General features: G+C 37.7%; 2 protein-coding genes across 5 annotated transcripts in view; one reads left to right on the top strand and one right to left on the bottom strand.

Moving 5' to 3' along the window:
• The window catches only part of LOC124187809, a 340932-nt gene that overhangs the window by 246269 nt on the left and 77411 nt on the right, over positions 1-17252 (bottom strand). The gene's annotated exons all lie outside the window — the stretch shown is intronic.
• The window catches only part of LOC124178173 (carbohydrate sulfotransferase 11-like), a 67427-nt gene that overhangs the window by 46711 nt on the left and 3464 nt on the right, over positions 1-17252 (top strand). Inside the window, exons 7-8 of one of the 4 annotated variants that reach the window (XR_006869775.1) lie at positions 5275-5459; positions 6965-7033. The exons of 2 other annotated variants lie outside the window; for them this stretch is intronic. Coding sequence is in view for 1 of the 2 variants with exons in the window: in XM_046561534.1 (XP_046417490.1) it covers positions 5275-5352 (78 nt within the window). In the remaining variant the exon portion in view is untranslated. Of the gene's footprint in view, positions 1-5274; positions 5881-6964; positions 7034-17252 lie in introns of those variants that run through there. One more of the 4 variants, XM_046561534.1, reaches the window with a different exon arrangement.

The raw sequence follows: 17252 nt of genomic DNA on the forward strand, positions 1-17252 counted from the left end.
GGATAAACGCTCTGATAATAATGTAACGTTCTTTGACGTTACGGAAAATAAGTATGGATCCGCGAGTTTAATTATCAAGTCAAAAATCAAGAGCGTGAATAAAATGTTGTGAAAATGCTTGAATTGCGTAATATGTGTTTCTCGTTTAAAGTCTGAAACAAGACTGTTTTTACAATAATGTTGGTTGACGCAGCAACCTTATTCTTTTGAAAGACATAAGAGGTTTATAAACGTCTTTTATCTATGATGACTACTAGATCATTAAAGAGGGGGCAAAACGGGTGATTTCACCCTTTGTAACAATAATAATAATATATCGGAAGATGATGAAAACTTTGTTTATTTTGATATCGAAACTACTGGATTTGCAGCAGACGCTCATATTTTGCAAATTGCTGCTGTGTGTGATGATCAAACTTTCAATGTTTATGTACATACAACGGAAAATATTTCTGCGTCAGCAAGTGCAGTTACTCAACTTCGTCATAAACATACGGATTTATTTCATCGCAAAGAAAAAGTTGAGACTGTTAAAATTCTTTATGCATTGAAATCTTTTGAAAATTTCAATTTGATTTACTTGACCGAAAACAAAAATGTTTGTTAGTTGGGCATAATGCCCCGTTCAATGCTCCTCGGCTTTTACAAGCTTTAGGAAATGCTAATGTACTTGGAATATTGAATTTGATTTCGGGCTTTACAGATACTTTGGCGTTATTCGGAAAAACATTTGTTGACAGAAAAGGTCCCAGTCATTTTAAACTAGAAACTTTAAGTAAAGATTTCTTTCAAACGTGTGATGATCAGCAGTCGTTTCACAATGCTGCTTATGACGTCTCAGTAGGTATTACAAACATTGATCAAAACGTTAAACTTAGAAAGTAATTTACTTTTTTCCTACAAAACCAGTGACTTTTATTTACAGGAAATATCTAAGTCAGATAAAACTAAGTGCAACTTGCGACTGTTGACTGAATTATTCAATATTATTTCCATGAATATGTGCGAGAAAGTAGCTGCAAATGATATTTCGTGTGACAGCTTAGTGAAAATATATAAAGATGGAGGCGAAAAAGCTATTGGGTAATTTTTTACAGCAGAATTAGATTATAATGAGGCACAAATAACAAAAAAAAAAGATATTATTACAAAAGTATTAGGCTCCCTCAAAAATAAAACCTCTAGCTAAATTTGAAAGGTGCAAACTAAAATAAATAAATAAGAGAATGACGTTGAATACTAATAAATATTTAATTTGTTATAATTATCGAGATTTCATTTACCATAACCCATACTTTTCCAACATCCGAAAGCTACACGCACTTCTTGAAATCAGGCGACAGTATTTCAAACTCCTCGCCTACTCTGACGCGCGACGTTGTCAAATCGCGTATATGTTATGCGAAAAAAATTGGAAACGGTCACAAGTAGCTCAATTCAAACATATTCTACGAAGAAACGAATACCGCTTGCTGTACTTTTCTTTACAGGGAAATATTTGTCATATTTTCAGTTAATGATTCACAGTTTTTTACGACAATCGTAAGAAAAATACCAATGCTATATCGTAAAACATGCGTGTTCACATACGTCGGTGTGGGGCTCGTATGTTGAAAGTTCAATTTTCAACAGTTAATATCTACAAATTTAGTGCCACAAGAGGTATTGAAACTTTTTGTACGTATAAAGGACATCAATGAATATATACATTCAAATTTTCAAGAAGATAGTAAGAAAATGTGTTTCCTTGGGAATGTCTTTAAACCGCCGCGAGAGCCGTGGGGACCATTTTTAATTTTTTGAGCCCCAAATTTTTTTACGCGCCAGTCGACCAAAAAAACTGATTTCTTTTCATCGTATGTCCCGCATGATACGTCGCAACAGGCAGATGAAATCAGAACTTCGCCGCAATAAAATGTAATTGCTTTGGTGTCTCTGCGTCACAAGATAACTTTTATTCCTTCAATGGTATATAAGCCATTCCACGTTACTTTTCCGATTTCTTTCAATCTTTTGGAAAAAAATGATAACCGAAGTCCTAAATATTTACATCGATCATTAGCCATATTGAATTCCAAAATTATAAGGTCAAAATCGATTACAGTAACCTCACAAATTTCTAACATATCAGGCTCCGGAAGATTTTCACTATCCTGAGAGAAACTCTAGCAGAAATCGTTCGGCATTTTAAGGGGGAAGTTTTTGTTATAAATGCGACTGAAATTTATTGAAACGCAGAGGTGCCTATATCGTTGCTTAGAAAGAGCTATGTAATGTTGAATAAGATGAATTCAAGCAAAATAGTACAATTTTTGTGGGAATTGGGCTGCACGTGTATAAGCGTAATTCAACCCATGAGTGACGTTATTTGGAAAAACGTAAAAACACGTATCCCCTACTTTGTTCTGTTGTTTTGAATACAATCAATTTTATCGAAATCCGGAAAATAAATTTTTAGTTGTTACGTCCGGCCTACCACCTCTCTATTTTCCTACTCGCTAACTCTCCTACAGTTCTTACATTAATATCATGGTATCTGTTCTGTCCTCTCATCTCTACCCAGCCTCACGCTACTCACTATCGCTCTCACACATCTCATTTTATTCCCTTCTGTCTGCAGCCTTACACCTTTTCTGCAACTGTACGTTTTGTCTCTGGAGACACTCCTGTTCTCTCAACTATGTCACATCTAGATCTCTCATAACGTGTGTCCACGAGGGAAGTGCGCACCTAATGCGCGTGCGTCAAGTCGTTCGAATTTTATTGGCCGACTGTTACCGCCTGACTGAGCCGCGAACGCAATATCAATCTCGACTGTCAGAAAATATCCCTAGGAGTCCACCGTTAGCTGTGGGCAACTGCTGTCGGTGTTGTTACGAAAAACAGATCGTCATTTCTGAACTGATCCGAAGTAAAATAAATCAGATACACGTTAATCGTGTCGATCAGGTCGTCGTATTCCTTCGACGGTCAATTTATTACTGTAATCCGAAAATCGTTATTAAAAAAATACTTTACCAAAACTTCGCGCTTCCCTTGCGAACTTGGGAGAGGTTATGTCCGCCACTCGCGAATTGATGCTACACGAGTGTAAACGAAAATTACGTGAACCAAATACTTAACGGTGAAGACTCATTCATGATTATCTGAAAAAGTCTAAATTGGAATTCGACGAGATACATCGGCTCACGGTATCGGTTTCATGAAGTAAAAAAGGTGGAGGGCCATCTCTGCAACAAGCGAATTCAGTGAAAAAAAAAGAGCAAATCGTACTTTTCGCTTAGAACTCGATCTGAATTCCGTCAGGTAAGTGAAAATAGGTCTGCTTTGATACGCAAATATTGTATTCGAGGGATTTTAATAAATAGACGGTGCAGAGTTACAGTTTATTATTCGTTGTAGCGAAACGTAGCGACAAATTATTGTCTGATGTTGAATTCGACCAATATAATGTTATTGCCATCTTTTTAGGTACGTTGAACAGTGATTGTTTGCTTCTCCCGGAAGTCGAAGAGCTGTGTCTCGATAGTGCTTTACCTCCGAGTTCTCCATCCGACATTTGTCAAGTTTTTCCTGCTTACAGGTTAAGAAGACACCCCGCAAAAACAGTAATAAAGTTATCTTGTTCAAAGGGAGTTTAAAAGAACAAAGTTGCAATAAAAAGAGCACTGGTTCTGGTTCTTTGAAGATGCTGAATTCAGGTATCCGAGAACAAAGGATTTCCTATTATTATTAGAAGATGATTCGTGCAATGCCTTCATACCATTATTCCTGTAAAAAAATAGTACTGTAACTTGTATTTATGGTACTGAGAAATATTAACATTGCATAAAATACAGTGATAATTCATAAATAAATGGCGCCGTTGAAATATTATTTAAATGTAGTATTTTTGAAGTCAGTCGAGCCTGTTCTATGGTTACTAAATTCTACTGTCAGTATTTGCGGAAAATTCCAAACGAATTTCTCGTAAACTTTACAATTAGAAATAATTTAAAAAATTAAACTTCCTGTTTTCAAATGTCTGACTAATTTTTAGGGTCCGACGATGCTTGCAATGGTTCCAAATAGGCTTTTAGTAATTCTGGTCAGACCCTATTGTACATGGATCAGTTCCATCATTGCCTACGTAGAGGAGATTAACGGTTCCCCATCTTAAGGTACTTTTAAAGACGCGTGAAAACTCCGATGCGGCCACCTTCCAGCGCGGTAATGCAGAGCAAAGTAACAAGGTGCCTCCGCACACCGCTAGGTCAATAGTAGAAACCTGCATAGAAGGTGCCCGCTGCATTGTGAAAATTCGTGAATCTTTCACAACAATGCTCATCAGCATGGCAATGTATGCAATCGATTGCATAAAATCATGATCCGAATACGGAAATTATTTACGTACATAAATGTACGTTAATTCTGCATTCGGTGAATGTCAAGTTGACGAGAAACAAAACTTTGATTTCATTAGTAAAATATCAACTTTTTGTAGAAGAAACGTTCCTCACACAACTGACGAAACTTCCGTCCCTCACTCTTGGACAGAACGGTGATTACTGATGAAAAACTTATTTCACACTCTATTACTTATGACGAGGCATAGAATCTATGCATCATACAAAAACTGAAAAGTATGTAACGGAATTTTCTTATCACGGTTTGTTCCGACAAAGATTCAAATGTAACTGAAGAGCCTCTCGCAAATACCAGAATTATCCGTTATCATTTTTTGTTTGTTATCTTTTTGCCTTACAGGACACAGATAAAACGAGACTTTCCTGATGTTTCAAATGATTGGTACTGAATTTAGGAGATTCGGTATGAACCAATTACATGGCTATATAACCGTAAACCGAATACTAGAAACATATAAATATAAAAAAAACCGGTATAAAGAAATTGTATAACTAAAATTGGTACGACGGAAATCTATGACGATAATAATTCAATCAAATGTATATCAAAAAAATTACTGAAATAACATGTCAAATTATAACTTATCGTAAACGTTTCTTTCTGCATGTTTTTCATATTCCGGTTTCCCTTTCCTTTGTTGAACTCGCTAATTCTTGGCTTGGCCAATAGAATTCCCATCGTCCGTCATGTTCTGGAGCGGTTTCTTTGTCACTGATCCTTCAAAATTTGGTCGCTGATAGTTTCTTTGTAATCACAAGTTCAATCAATAAGCGTGAACTTTATTTTGTTAAATTGTTGTTCATTTCAGGATTTTTGTTATTGAAGAGCGCGCTCGAATAACTCTTGATCGTTCAATCGTCGTCCAAGGAATCTCTGGAGGTCTGGGGCATCTATCATCCCAATAACCGCCCAGGTCAAGGCTTCCCCTACGGGCTTACCTATTAATGAGTCAAGTTGTCTTTGTTTTTGGCGGGCGTATTCAAACTGTTACAAGTAGTACGGATTACCCATACAACTGACCAAACTTTCGTCTCTCTCTCTTAGACAGAACGGTGATTACTGGTGAAAAACTCATTTCACACTCTATTACTCAAGACAAGGCATAGAATCTATAAATCAATACTGAGATTGAAAAGTGGTATGGATCCCCCACACAACCGACGAGTAACTTTCGTGTCTCGCTCTTGGGTAGAGCGGTGCTTACTAGTGGAAAAGTTATTTCACCCTCTAATCTATTATCTACGACTAAGCATAAAATCAATGAATCAATACTGAGATTGAAAAGTGGCATGGATCTCCCACAGAACTGACGAGTAATTTTCGTCTTTTGCTTTTGGGCAGAGCGTTGCTTACTGGTGAAAAACTTATTTCATACACTATTACTTATGACAAGGCATAGAATGTATAAATCAGTACAGAAATTGAAATGTAGTATGGATTTCCCATAAACGTTTCAAGATGTTCGGCATATTACCGATTTCCACGTGAAGTTCAATATTAAAGTACAACTCGAATTCGAGTGATGTCCAGTGATTTAGAACTAATTTCTTAAGTGAATAGTCCCTCGCTGCTGATGTTCGATCTTGCGTTTGGTTCGTCCATATTTGAAAAACTAGCCGCCCATGCACATGTCACCAACAGGTCTTTTTTTTTTCTGTCACCGGAAATGTGATAACAGCCGCGTTTCCCGTCATAACCGCCAAAAATGATCACCCGCGATTTATCGGAAAACCTAACCCCGTTAATCGATCGCTGCACCTGTAATCCGAGATTGAGCGATAATTTAAACAATAAACAAAAACAATTAAAAAGGTTTTGTCGTTGTACAAAAATTGTATCATGGTTGAAAAGTGAAATCAAAACAAAAACATTAATTTTTTCGAAGATCTGATGAACCTATATAACTTATAATTTTTTTTCTAAAAGCTGTTACCGATCCCCAAAACATTAACAATTTAGATCAATCGGTTTAGTCAGTTTTGAGAAAAAACAATTTTTCTGTTCTTTAGTCTTTGGCTTTTTCTCGAAAACCAATTGAGTTAGAGATCTGAAACTTTCTGGATCTCATTATTTTTTTAGTACCTAAACATCCCCTAAGTATTATCAAGTTATCTTTCGGGGGAAAATTCAGTATGCTTATACCTCTATGGCCCTTAAAGAAACGGGAAACCTTGACCCAAATTTAAAGAAAATGTCCTATCCGTCACGGCAACTCAGTGAAGAGGTCAAACTAGATGTTGGCTTGAAAGCGATTGAAGATAGAAAAAATGTGTTCCTGAGATAGCGCAAAAAATGGAGATCTGCAAGTCCTCGATAAAGAAAGTTCCTTGATCAACTAAGTACCGCCCTTATAAATTTGAAGAACACCGACAGCTTCTGCCATTAGATATTGAAGCGCGTTTGAATTTCAGTAATGGGATGATAGAACGACTGAACGCAGATGAGGGACTGTTCCGTTGGATCTGTTACTAAGATGAGTGCACGGTTGTGCTCGTTAGTGCGCCAAATCGGCAGAACCTTCGATTCTGGTCTAGGGATAATCCTCATCTGCTTGCAGACTCAGCAACCCAATATTAGCAGAAGCCGCATGTATGGCTTGGCGGGATTGGAGACCAAAGGATTGGACTCGTCTTTATCCACGGCAATTTAAATGCAAAAAAGTACTTGCGCGTGCTGCAAAAACAGATTATTCCAGCCCTGAGAGCTATCGAAAGGGATGTCAATAGGAATCATTAATTTGAAACGATTTATTTCCTATTTGTATTTAGTGTAACACGGCTATTTATTTTCATCAAAATAGTACTTGTGACTTTCATTATTGATTGATTGAATAAGTATTTAGTATTTATTGTACTTCATGCCGATCTAGGGTACCTGTTCTTTTTCCAATAAGATGGAACACCAGTGCATTTCAATCTCGCTGTTCGGCAATACCTTGATCAACAGTTTCCTGGTTGTTGGATCGATAGAGGTGGTCCGATTCCATGGCCTCCACGCTCACTCGACCTGGCACCGCTGGACTACGGACTATGGCCTTATTTGAAGAACAACTTGTACATTGGAGACAGGATTGAAAACCTCCCCACGCTGCGCGCTAGAGTACTCGAGATCATTAATAATATGAGTTGAGTGATGATATCGAACATCATCGGCGGTTTGGCAAACCGCCTGCATGAATGCGTTGCAGCTGGCTGTGGGCATTTCGAACACAACCATCGTCATCACCAGCCACCTGCCCCGTAGATCTTAGGTCGTGATTGCCTCAAATGGAAATGCTCTTTTAAGGGGCTATTAAAGAAGCAACGTACACCTCGAAAACGCGGACAGGCAAAACTCTTACACCGCTGAAAAGATCACAACAAAACTTGGGAAACTAATAGCTTATTTTGGCGAAAATTCCTTCAAAATTTTGAAAAAAAAATTCACAGATCGGTTACCATTCACACAAATTGAGAATATTTTCACAGTTGCACTGAATGGATCGAACTATTCGGTATGATGCCACTCGGCGCTGATGTAACACACATTTTGAGCTTAGTCCCGTAGGATTCGATGGTGGAATGAAAAAATGGGAGCTGATTTGGTTAGCGATTACGAAAAAACCGCCATCTCATTGTTGCTGCGTCGCGTTCTGTAGCTCACACCGATTGCCTGTAGTTTTATAAAACTTGGAAAATACCCGAACTAAACGAGAATCGTAATTGATATGAAAAGGAGTCATTTGCCTTGCGTTGCTCTTATTCATTCCATGAAAACGGGAAAAGAAATAATACGAATAATTACTCGCAGGTCTCAAGACGCCATAACCTCGCCACATCGACAACCTGAAATATAAATGTTCATAGGAGCGACCGATTCATTTTTGGGATATAAATTCCGACTAGCTTATATTTCTACTCATTTTATTTGTGAATTTAAACTTTTCTGAAATGGATTCGAACAATCGACAAGGAATCGTAGTCCATTCAGCCCCTTTCGACTGTTAGCTAGCAGAAAGGATGTATAACCTGACTTGGCTGATAGCTAGCGAAACATAATTATCGCGTCGCGGGCGGCATAACCTGACCTCTCCGACTCAACCACAAATTTCAATACGAGTGGAACGAATAAAATCTTCTTCGACATGAAATATCGCCAAGCTCGTTAATCATACTCGTCTCATTCATTGCTTCTGATTTTTCAAAAAAAGAAAAAATTGATTTGAATCATGGGTGGCAGATGAAGAAAGTAAGAGCTGGTTTGGGGCACTCAAGATATAAGTAATGTTTGTGGGCCAACGAGAAAGGGGAACTGAGTGAGTCCCAGTTACCTTTGTTTAACACGCGTTATTAAACAAGGGTAACATTCATACACTACTTTTTTTATCTTCATCCATTTCTATATGACACTTTCGGCTGATTCTTACCATAAAGATATTAAGATAGAGGCGGTGAGGCAGCGGTCAAAACGTCCAGGAAAGAGAAAGAGATGACAAGTCCCACAGCCGGGTCTGTCCCTGTTGCGCTATTGTCGTTAAAGAGAGATAGGAACGGCTGTCTGATCTTTCTTCCTTCTCTATTCAGCGGACGTTTCCACTTACAGAAGGGCCTACCTATGCCTCGCCGCCAATATTTTCGTATCTTTATGATTCTTACATCTCTACGGGGCACCACTTACGGCACTCTATCTAGTCCCGATTGGTCAGATAAATTTTGTGCCAAACTGAACACTATCGTGACTTTGCATTTTTCTCAAAGGATTATTTCCAGATATTGTATATGGTCTAAGATTTCAGTGCAGAATTCACCTGTTCATTCTTTCCTAGGCTATGAATCATTCGGAAATTGCCGCAAATTATACATCAATTTCGAAATCTGCATGAAATGTTGCCAATGCTATACGTATGTACAAATATACGTGTGGTTCTTATTTTCAATTTAGTGATACATTTTTATACTTTGAGTATTTTATATTAATTTGACCTCCCTGTTATGATCGAAACCGCTCTGCTCTTATCTCGTAGTTATTTTTATACTATATATATCCAGATATTTATAATACAGAATCTGATGTTCTTTCAGATTCTGCAAGAAACGCAATACCATACAGTTTATGAAAAACCAAGTTGACCTTCACTGCAGCTCAGCCCGCTTACTTTGCTTAGTTTCGGAGATATTAGCCTGGGACGATTTAAATTCACCCTGCTTACCCACCCGACAATTGTCGCGACTGTTACCACACCTCACCTTTGATGTTTGGTCAAATATGAAATGTTATACCTAATCATATTTTATTACGATCGTCTCATTTCACGTCAGTAAATTTTTGATTTTTTCATACCGAACTAAATATATTTTTTACTCGTCATGAGAAGCCAATTGGTTTGACTGTTGTCATGTTTAGCTTCACGACTATGGCAGCACCGCAACTACGAAGTTCCAGCGGCATGAGTTCGTGGCTGGCGGCGCACGTATTCATTGAACTCTACTGCGTTGAGTGTCTTGTTTAGTGTGTTACGCGAGTATTTTTTGAGTGTTTCGCGATTGTCGTTGTTCATTTTAACTTTTCAAATTCACTCTTTTATTTTCAGTATATCTAGTTGTGAATTGCATGCGTAGAATTAGTGTACGAATATATATACACTATTACAAGTCACTGTGGTTTTAACGACTGAAAAAACAAAATGTAAAATAGCGTGAGCGTGAACTTTCAATAAACTGACTATTTGACTTTTTTTTTGTTCTTAAACCCACAGTGTTCGCATTTTTTTACGCGTGGTTTTATGTAATATTGTCTCAGATTTGTAGGAGAAATATCAAAAAAATATTTCGGAATCCTGTTATTTTTCACTTTTTAACTTGACTCATGATTCATAGTGAAAATACGAATTTAAAATTTTGGAAGTAAGTCTTTTTGAAATATTCAGAAACTATTTATTTTATTATTCAGTCAGATGAAAACTTGAAAAAACGACAAAAATTAGAAAAACGCAAGAATGGGTGGTTTTTCTCTGTTACGTAGGTAGCATAAGTTCTGAAATTTTCGCAGTTTATTCATTTTAATGTGTTTAACAAGATATAAAAAAAAATTTGAGACCGAAATTTTTAGGCCCAGAACCTATGCCACTGTTTGTGGATTGTCTGAGGTATGGGTGGAAGCCACTGTTGGCTAAGTACATGTTTAATCACTGGGACTATAACTACTTAGTTACAAGAAACGGTAATACACCACGCGGTACAATATTTCCAGCGCTTTCGACGAGAACGTCGTGACAGAAGCTGTATAGCCTGTGGAAACACGTGCCGCGTGGTGCGATCAACTGTCAGAGTTTGTTATTAGTGCAACGCGGGTAATATAATTATTGGAAAATTATGGAACAATAAGTTTTTACGAAGTACGGATTTATAAGTTGACCTCGCTACTATTTCTATTCGGTTCGTTGGGATTGTTTACGACCGTGATTGTAGCTGTCTTCAACATAAAATCAAGTAATAATAATCAAACGTGCCGGAACATGCAACGAAGCAGAGAGTGGAATCAACGCTTTGCATAAGTGGTGGATTTTCATTTAACAGTGGCAGAATTTAGTGTTATTTCGTAATCTTTTTTTTCGTAACTGTTTTCGTAAACAATTATCGTTATTTCTATTCAAACAATGATTGCTGAACTTTGGGCTGAGCTGTGATTGCTTGATACATCAACCACTTGTAAAGAGGGTGGTTCCTGTGGTAGGTTGACACTATTGATTTATAGTTCTTGATACTTTTGTGAATGTGTAACTGGAATAATTTCCCATAAACGTGAACTTAAGACCCACGATTCACGAAAAGGCAACCACAAACAGTGTACCAAAAATTGGTGTAGGTATGGTGGCAAAGTTTTTCAATATAAACTGAAATTCCACTAGAGCTAAAACACGTGGAGTAAAGCTAGTAGGTAACACTGGCCAACAGTGGTTTTGTTGCTATTGATATTTGAGTCGTCTTAGAAAGATTCGATGTCAACGACCTTAGGAGTAAGCGTAGTTTTTCGAAATTGGCTCTAGTTATTTATTTTATCGACATTTTCATATATGACTCAAAAAAGCAATGTTTAGGTGAAAAATTCGATTTCTTTTTTTTAATATCTAAAGTTTATCAAAAAAATACTATCAATAACCTTAGTTATGCTTACATTATTCGGGCAGAAGTATAAAAAATATAAGAAATATAATACTTTGTTGTTCTCGCCATGAAAAAGAGGGCACAACAAGTTTCTTCGAAAGGGGGGGTATTGGGGTGTTCCGAAAAAAAAAAAAAAGAAAAAATTTCTCTCAAACACGCATCAAACTTTCGGTAGAGCATCTTATATAGAATATCTCAGCCAAATACGAGATTTTAATATTGATTTTTTTCCATTTTCCATTTAAATAACAGGTAAAAAAATTTAGGAAAAAATATATCTTATAAACGTCTGACACATAAACCATCTAAACGTACATCTAATAAACTATCTGTATTAACAGATTCTTATAGGAAATTTCACGCTGTATAAAAAAATACTGATATAGAACTTTAACCGTTCAAGAGAAATTCGCCTTTAAACATTGAGTCACCTCGATTACAATACTACAATAACATAAAAACCAGAGCCAATGTAATATAATCATAATTATATTCGTAAGTTTTACGTTCTCAAACACCAGGATTCACAGAAAAAATCAGAGCAACAAAAAAAAGTATTTATTTTGTAGAGCTGTGTAATTCATATCATGTTGGTTGAGTTAGTACATCATATTGGTCTAAATTTATGAAATTTGTTCGAGAAATTGTGGATTCTTTTTCATATATATGTGTGATTCATTAAAATTTTCATTATTTTACATGGGATTCTAGAAAATGACTTCTAACGCCACGATAAACGTCAACCGTAGTCTGCTTCATTGATTGTGTTTTCTACACATTTTTTTATACCCAGAAGAGTCTACAGAAATTATTTAGTTATCAATATCGATGAGCATCCACATTTTCCACTATATACTGTAACGCTAAATTCTGTTACCCTCAAGATGAGGACTTACCGTTGACACTTTGGCGCGATTCTCCACTTATTCTGAATACTAAACTATAACAAAATCAATTACGTTGGGCGCCAGACGCGTTATCGTCGATTTTCAAACAATAGTACGAATCAAAAATAATACGAAACCGTACGGAAAATAATTAGAGAACCCTTTGTATGGCTGGCTAGGCTCAGGTACTCACTCGAACTGGTAGAGTGACGGTATTCAAGGTACAGCTAACGATAATTGAAGAATTAAAGAAAATAATGAAACAAAGAATAAACTCAAGTTAGGAAAAATGAACAGGTCAATCCATCAAATATTGTCGAGTAGGTTACAGGGTTAAGACAGACAAATGAAATGGTATCGATACCGGTAGTTAATAAAACAGGCAATAGTTGTTCACAGGAATTTCGGTAGAATAGAATTAAACGGTAGCTTTGAAACGAGAGACGGTAGTTAACAGTGAAAAATGAGCGTAGGTCGGGAGGAGCGATATAATGCAAGAATTTACGTAAAACTACACGTCACTGATCGGGCGACGTGATCTTACCTAAGTTGCAAATGACGCTACGCAAATTATTATTCTGGTAATTAATAAAACGAGAGTGAGAACTTTATTGCAATCGGTAGAAAATAAAGTAACGATAGCTCGGGAGATATTAACGGGAGAATACGACGAATTTACCACAGATTCCAACCAGTAAAAAAGATTGACATTCTTGATTAATTTACAAAAATCGGTAGCGTAAACGATCGACTAGATCTACGGTCAAGTACGATAAATAACTTTCGGTAGAGTTATGCATAAACGATAGAATCAATAATTTACAATAGTTACGGACCCGAAGAATTATACAATGAATTCTCAAACATAACTGCCGAGAGAATACAAAATTACGAGAGAATACAAAATCATGAGAGAGTGAGAAATTCGGAAAATTCGCAAAATAAAGAAATACACTAAATACACCTCAGTACAAAAGAATCAAGAATACTACGCAGAACTTAAATTAACACGGAAATGCAATACTGCAGAAAGATACAGAGAAAAGAATAATAAGCAAAAGTAATATAGGATGCCAATAGCAATAGAAAAAGGTGCGGTATTATTTAGAGGCTGATTCTACGTTCGGTTATACTCCAAAGAATTCGATACACGATACAATAGGCAGGAAATGAATAAAAATATAATAAGTAGAATAGACGGAGGTCGGAGTTCGGCTCGCTGATCTCGCCGCTGTCGTGAGGTGATTCTTCTTCCCTTTAATTGGTTGGTTGACCCCCGCCGCAAATAGGCCATCCCCCTGTGGCGAATATCGGTTACGGCGTGGTCATGCGTTGTCGAAGATTACCGCTAGATGTGGCATAATGTGCTGCTCGTGATTTCGTCGCTGACACCAACTCGTACGATTTATTAGTTGCTTGAGTTTATTCTCCAGGTTGCGTATCATTGGGGACTCTTTTGACGGAGGCATAGCAGGGTGCCTCTCGGTCAAGGTTACCGAGTGGAGAGTGACGCCTCATTGTTCACATCCACCGGTTTCGTTGTATAGGCAGTGGCCGGCTACCCATAATATCGAGGAAATCATGCAGTCACATGGTGGCTCACCGCAACTCTAAACCGTGGACCATGACTCACATGATTAGTCCTTGCTGATAGGAAGGCTGTGTCGATCCTCAGAACGAGGGCTTTATCAATCTGGACGTAGTGGTTTGGGGTCGGTCCAGCACCGGGTCGGTCCGGCACCAGGCCGGTAAGTCGGAAGATTGCAAGCTACCGTCTGCCCTGTATGCCATCCTTACGGTATCCGATAAGGCGGGCGGCTGGTTTCTCCTAGAGGAGTAGTGCCCTCAGCTGTCGGAAGGACTCTTACCTCCCTGTTCACCGGCAGTCGAGGCGATACGAGAGGTTCGGGTGAACGCCACCCGAGGTGTTTAGAAGTGTACCAAGGTAGCCAGTGTGGTCTTATTGGACCGTCGGTAGGCGAAGTCATCGAGAGCTGGTAACGGTAGATATCGGTAGCTGTTGATCTCTCGGTGACCGAGATCGTTGTCGTCCAAGTACCTTATCAGCGTGCGCCGGAGCGCGAAATACAGAATTTACAAAGAAAGAATTAGTTAAGAGTATATATTGCCTATTTTGTATCGAGTTCGGTTGGAGTATCCCGCTGAGGACACGTTTCCTAGAGATTTCCTTAGGATGTGTGCCCTTGTGACGGGCGGCTCTAAAACGCCACAATACAATACACAACCTGACATTATTATACGTTCTATATAATTAGGTTTGCACGAGAAAGTACGTCACTGAGCTGAGCATGCACTGTGAAACAAACATCAGTCCAGGGCACGAAGTGCGTAACAAGTCGTAAGTCGTAACATCGATGGCGAACAAAGGGCAAGATTCAATAAAATCCGCAGAATGTCACAAGTGTGCGGTATGAGCTCGTATTTATATACAAAGCAATACGTTTTGACATAAAATATATGTTAAGTATCTTTAATTAAGTATCTTGGTTGACAGGTGGATGCAAGTATACTATTGCCTCTCTCACGTGGGTTTATCAACGAAGCGTAGATCTGGCATCTACATAAATGAACCGATACTGGCAAAAAGCAATGGACAAAGGTTGGAATATGCAAGAAACTGAGCTTACATTAAACAACGCAATTCGAAAACAATCCATCAGCTGCGTGGCACATGATGCAAAGTATGTTCGCCATTCTGTACAACAAATGAGTTGCTGTACAAGCATTTGCTGGCCTTGGTACTTCCTTTTTCAGCTTTGTTACCCCAGAAAGTTGATTGTATTGTAATTTGAGCTAGCTAGTACCAGGTCTATGCTGGTTCGGTTTCTGTTCAATCGCTTATCATTAAAGAGGTTGGATATTTTTTTGTTACACAATGCAAGTTATAAGGTCCACAGACAACCACTCGAACACTATTTTTCGAGACATAACTTTGAGTGAAAGCATGTATGAAATGTATAGTACTCTGTTTTACATGATCTATTGTTTATTCATCCTGATTATTGACACATTCTTTCTATATTTTAGACACAGAAAGCTTTGACTAAAGCAGAATTGGTGTGACATGTGCATGGGCGGCTAGTTTTTCAAATATGGACGAACCAAACGCAAGATCGAACATCAGCAGCGAGGGACTATTCACTTAAGAAATTAGTTCTAAATCACTGGACATCACTCGAATTCGAGTTGTACTTTAATATTGAACTTCACGTGGAAATCGGTAATATGCCGAACATCTTGAAACGTTTATGGGAAATCCATACTACATTTCAATTTCTGTACTGATTTATACATTCTATGCCTTGTCATAAGTAATAGTGTATGAAATAAGTTTTTCACCAGTAAGCAACGCTCTGCCCAAAAGCAAAAGACGAAAATTACTCGTCAGTTCTGTGGGAGATCCATGCCACTTTTCAATCTCAGTATTGATTCATTGATTTTATGCTTAGTCGTAGATAATAGATTAGAGGGTGAAATAACTTTTCCACTAGTAAGCACCGCTCTACCCAAGAGCGAGACACGAAAGTTACTCGTCGGTTGTGTGGGGGATCCATACCACTTTTCAATCTCAGTATTGATTTATAGATTCTATGCCTTGTCTTGAGTAATAGAGTGTGAAATGAGTTTTTCACCAGTAATCACCGTTCTGTCTAAGAGAGAGAGACGAAAGTTTGGTCAGTTGTATGGGTAATCCGTACTACTTGTAACAGTTTGAATACGCCCGCCAAAAACAAAGACAACTTGACTCATTAATAGGTAAGCCCGTAGGGGAAGCCTTGACCTGGGCGGTTATTGGGATGATAGATGCCCCAGACCTCCAGAGATTCCTTGGACGACGATTGAACGATCAAGAGTTATTCGAGCGCGCTCTTCAATAACAAAAATCCTGAAATGAACAACAATTTAACAAAATAAAGTTCACGCTTATTGATTGAACTTGTGATTACAAAGAAACTATCAGCGACCAAATTTTGAAGGATCAGTGACAAAGAAACCGCTCCAGAACATGACGGACGATGGGAATTCTATTGGCCAAGCCAAGAATTAGCGAGTTCAACAAAGGAAAGGGAAACCGGAATATGAAAAACATGCAGAAAGAAACGTTTACGATAAGTTATAATTTGACATGTTATTTCAGTAATTTTTTTGATATACATTTGATTGAATTATTATCGTCATAGATTTCCGTCGTACCAATTTTAGTTATACAATTTCTTTATACCGGTTTTTTTTATATTTATATGTTTCTAGTATTCGGTTTACGGTTATATAGCCATGTAATTGGTTCATACCGAATCTCCTAAATTCAGTACCAATCATTTGAAACATCAGGAAAGTCTCGTTTTATCTGTGTCCTGTAAGGCAAAAAGATAACAAACAAAAAATGATAACGGATAATTCTGGTATTTGCGAGAGGCTCTTCAGTTACATTTGAATCTTTGTCGGAACAAACCGTGATAAGAAAATTCCGTTACATACTTTTCAGTTTTTGTATGATGCATAGATTCTATGCCTCGTCATAAGTAATAGAGTGTGAAATAAGTTTTTCATCAGTAATCACCGTTCTGTCCAAGAGTGAGGGACGGAAGTTTCGTCAGTTGTGTGAGGAACGTTTCTTCTACAAAAAGTTGATATTTTACTAATGAAATCAAAGTTTTGTTTCTCGTCAACTTGACATTCACCGAATGCAGAATTAACGTACATTTATGTACGTAAATAATTTCCGTATTCGGATCATGATTTTATGCAATCGATTGCATACATTGCCATGCTGATGAGCATTGTTGTGAAAGAT

The sequence above is a fragment of the Neodiprion fabricii genome, chromosome 1 (genome assembly GCF_021155785.1).
Source record: "Neodiprion fabricii isolate iyNeoFabr1 chromosome 1, iyNeoFabr1.1, whole genome shotgun sequence".
Classification (NCBI taxonomy): domain Eukaryota; kingdom Metazoa; phylum Arthropoda; class Insecta; order Hymenoptera; family Diprionidae; genus Neodiprion; species Neodiprion fabricii.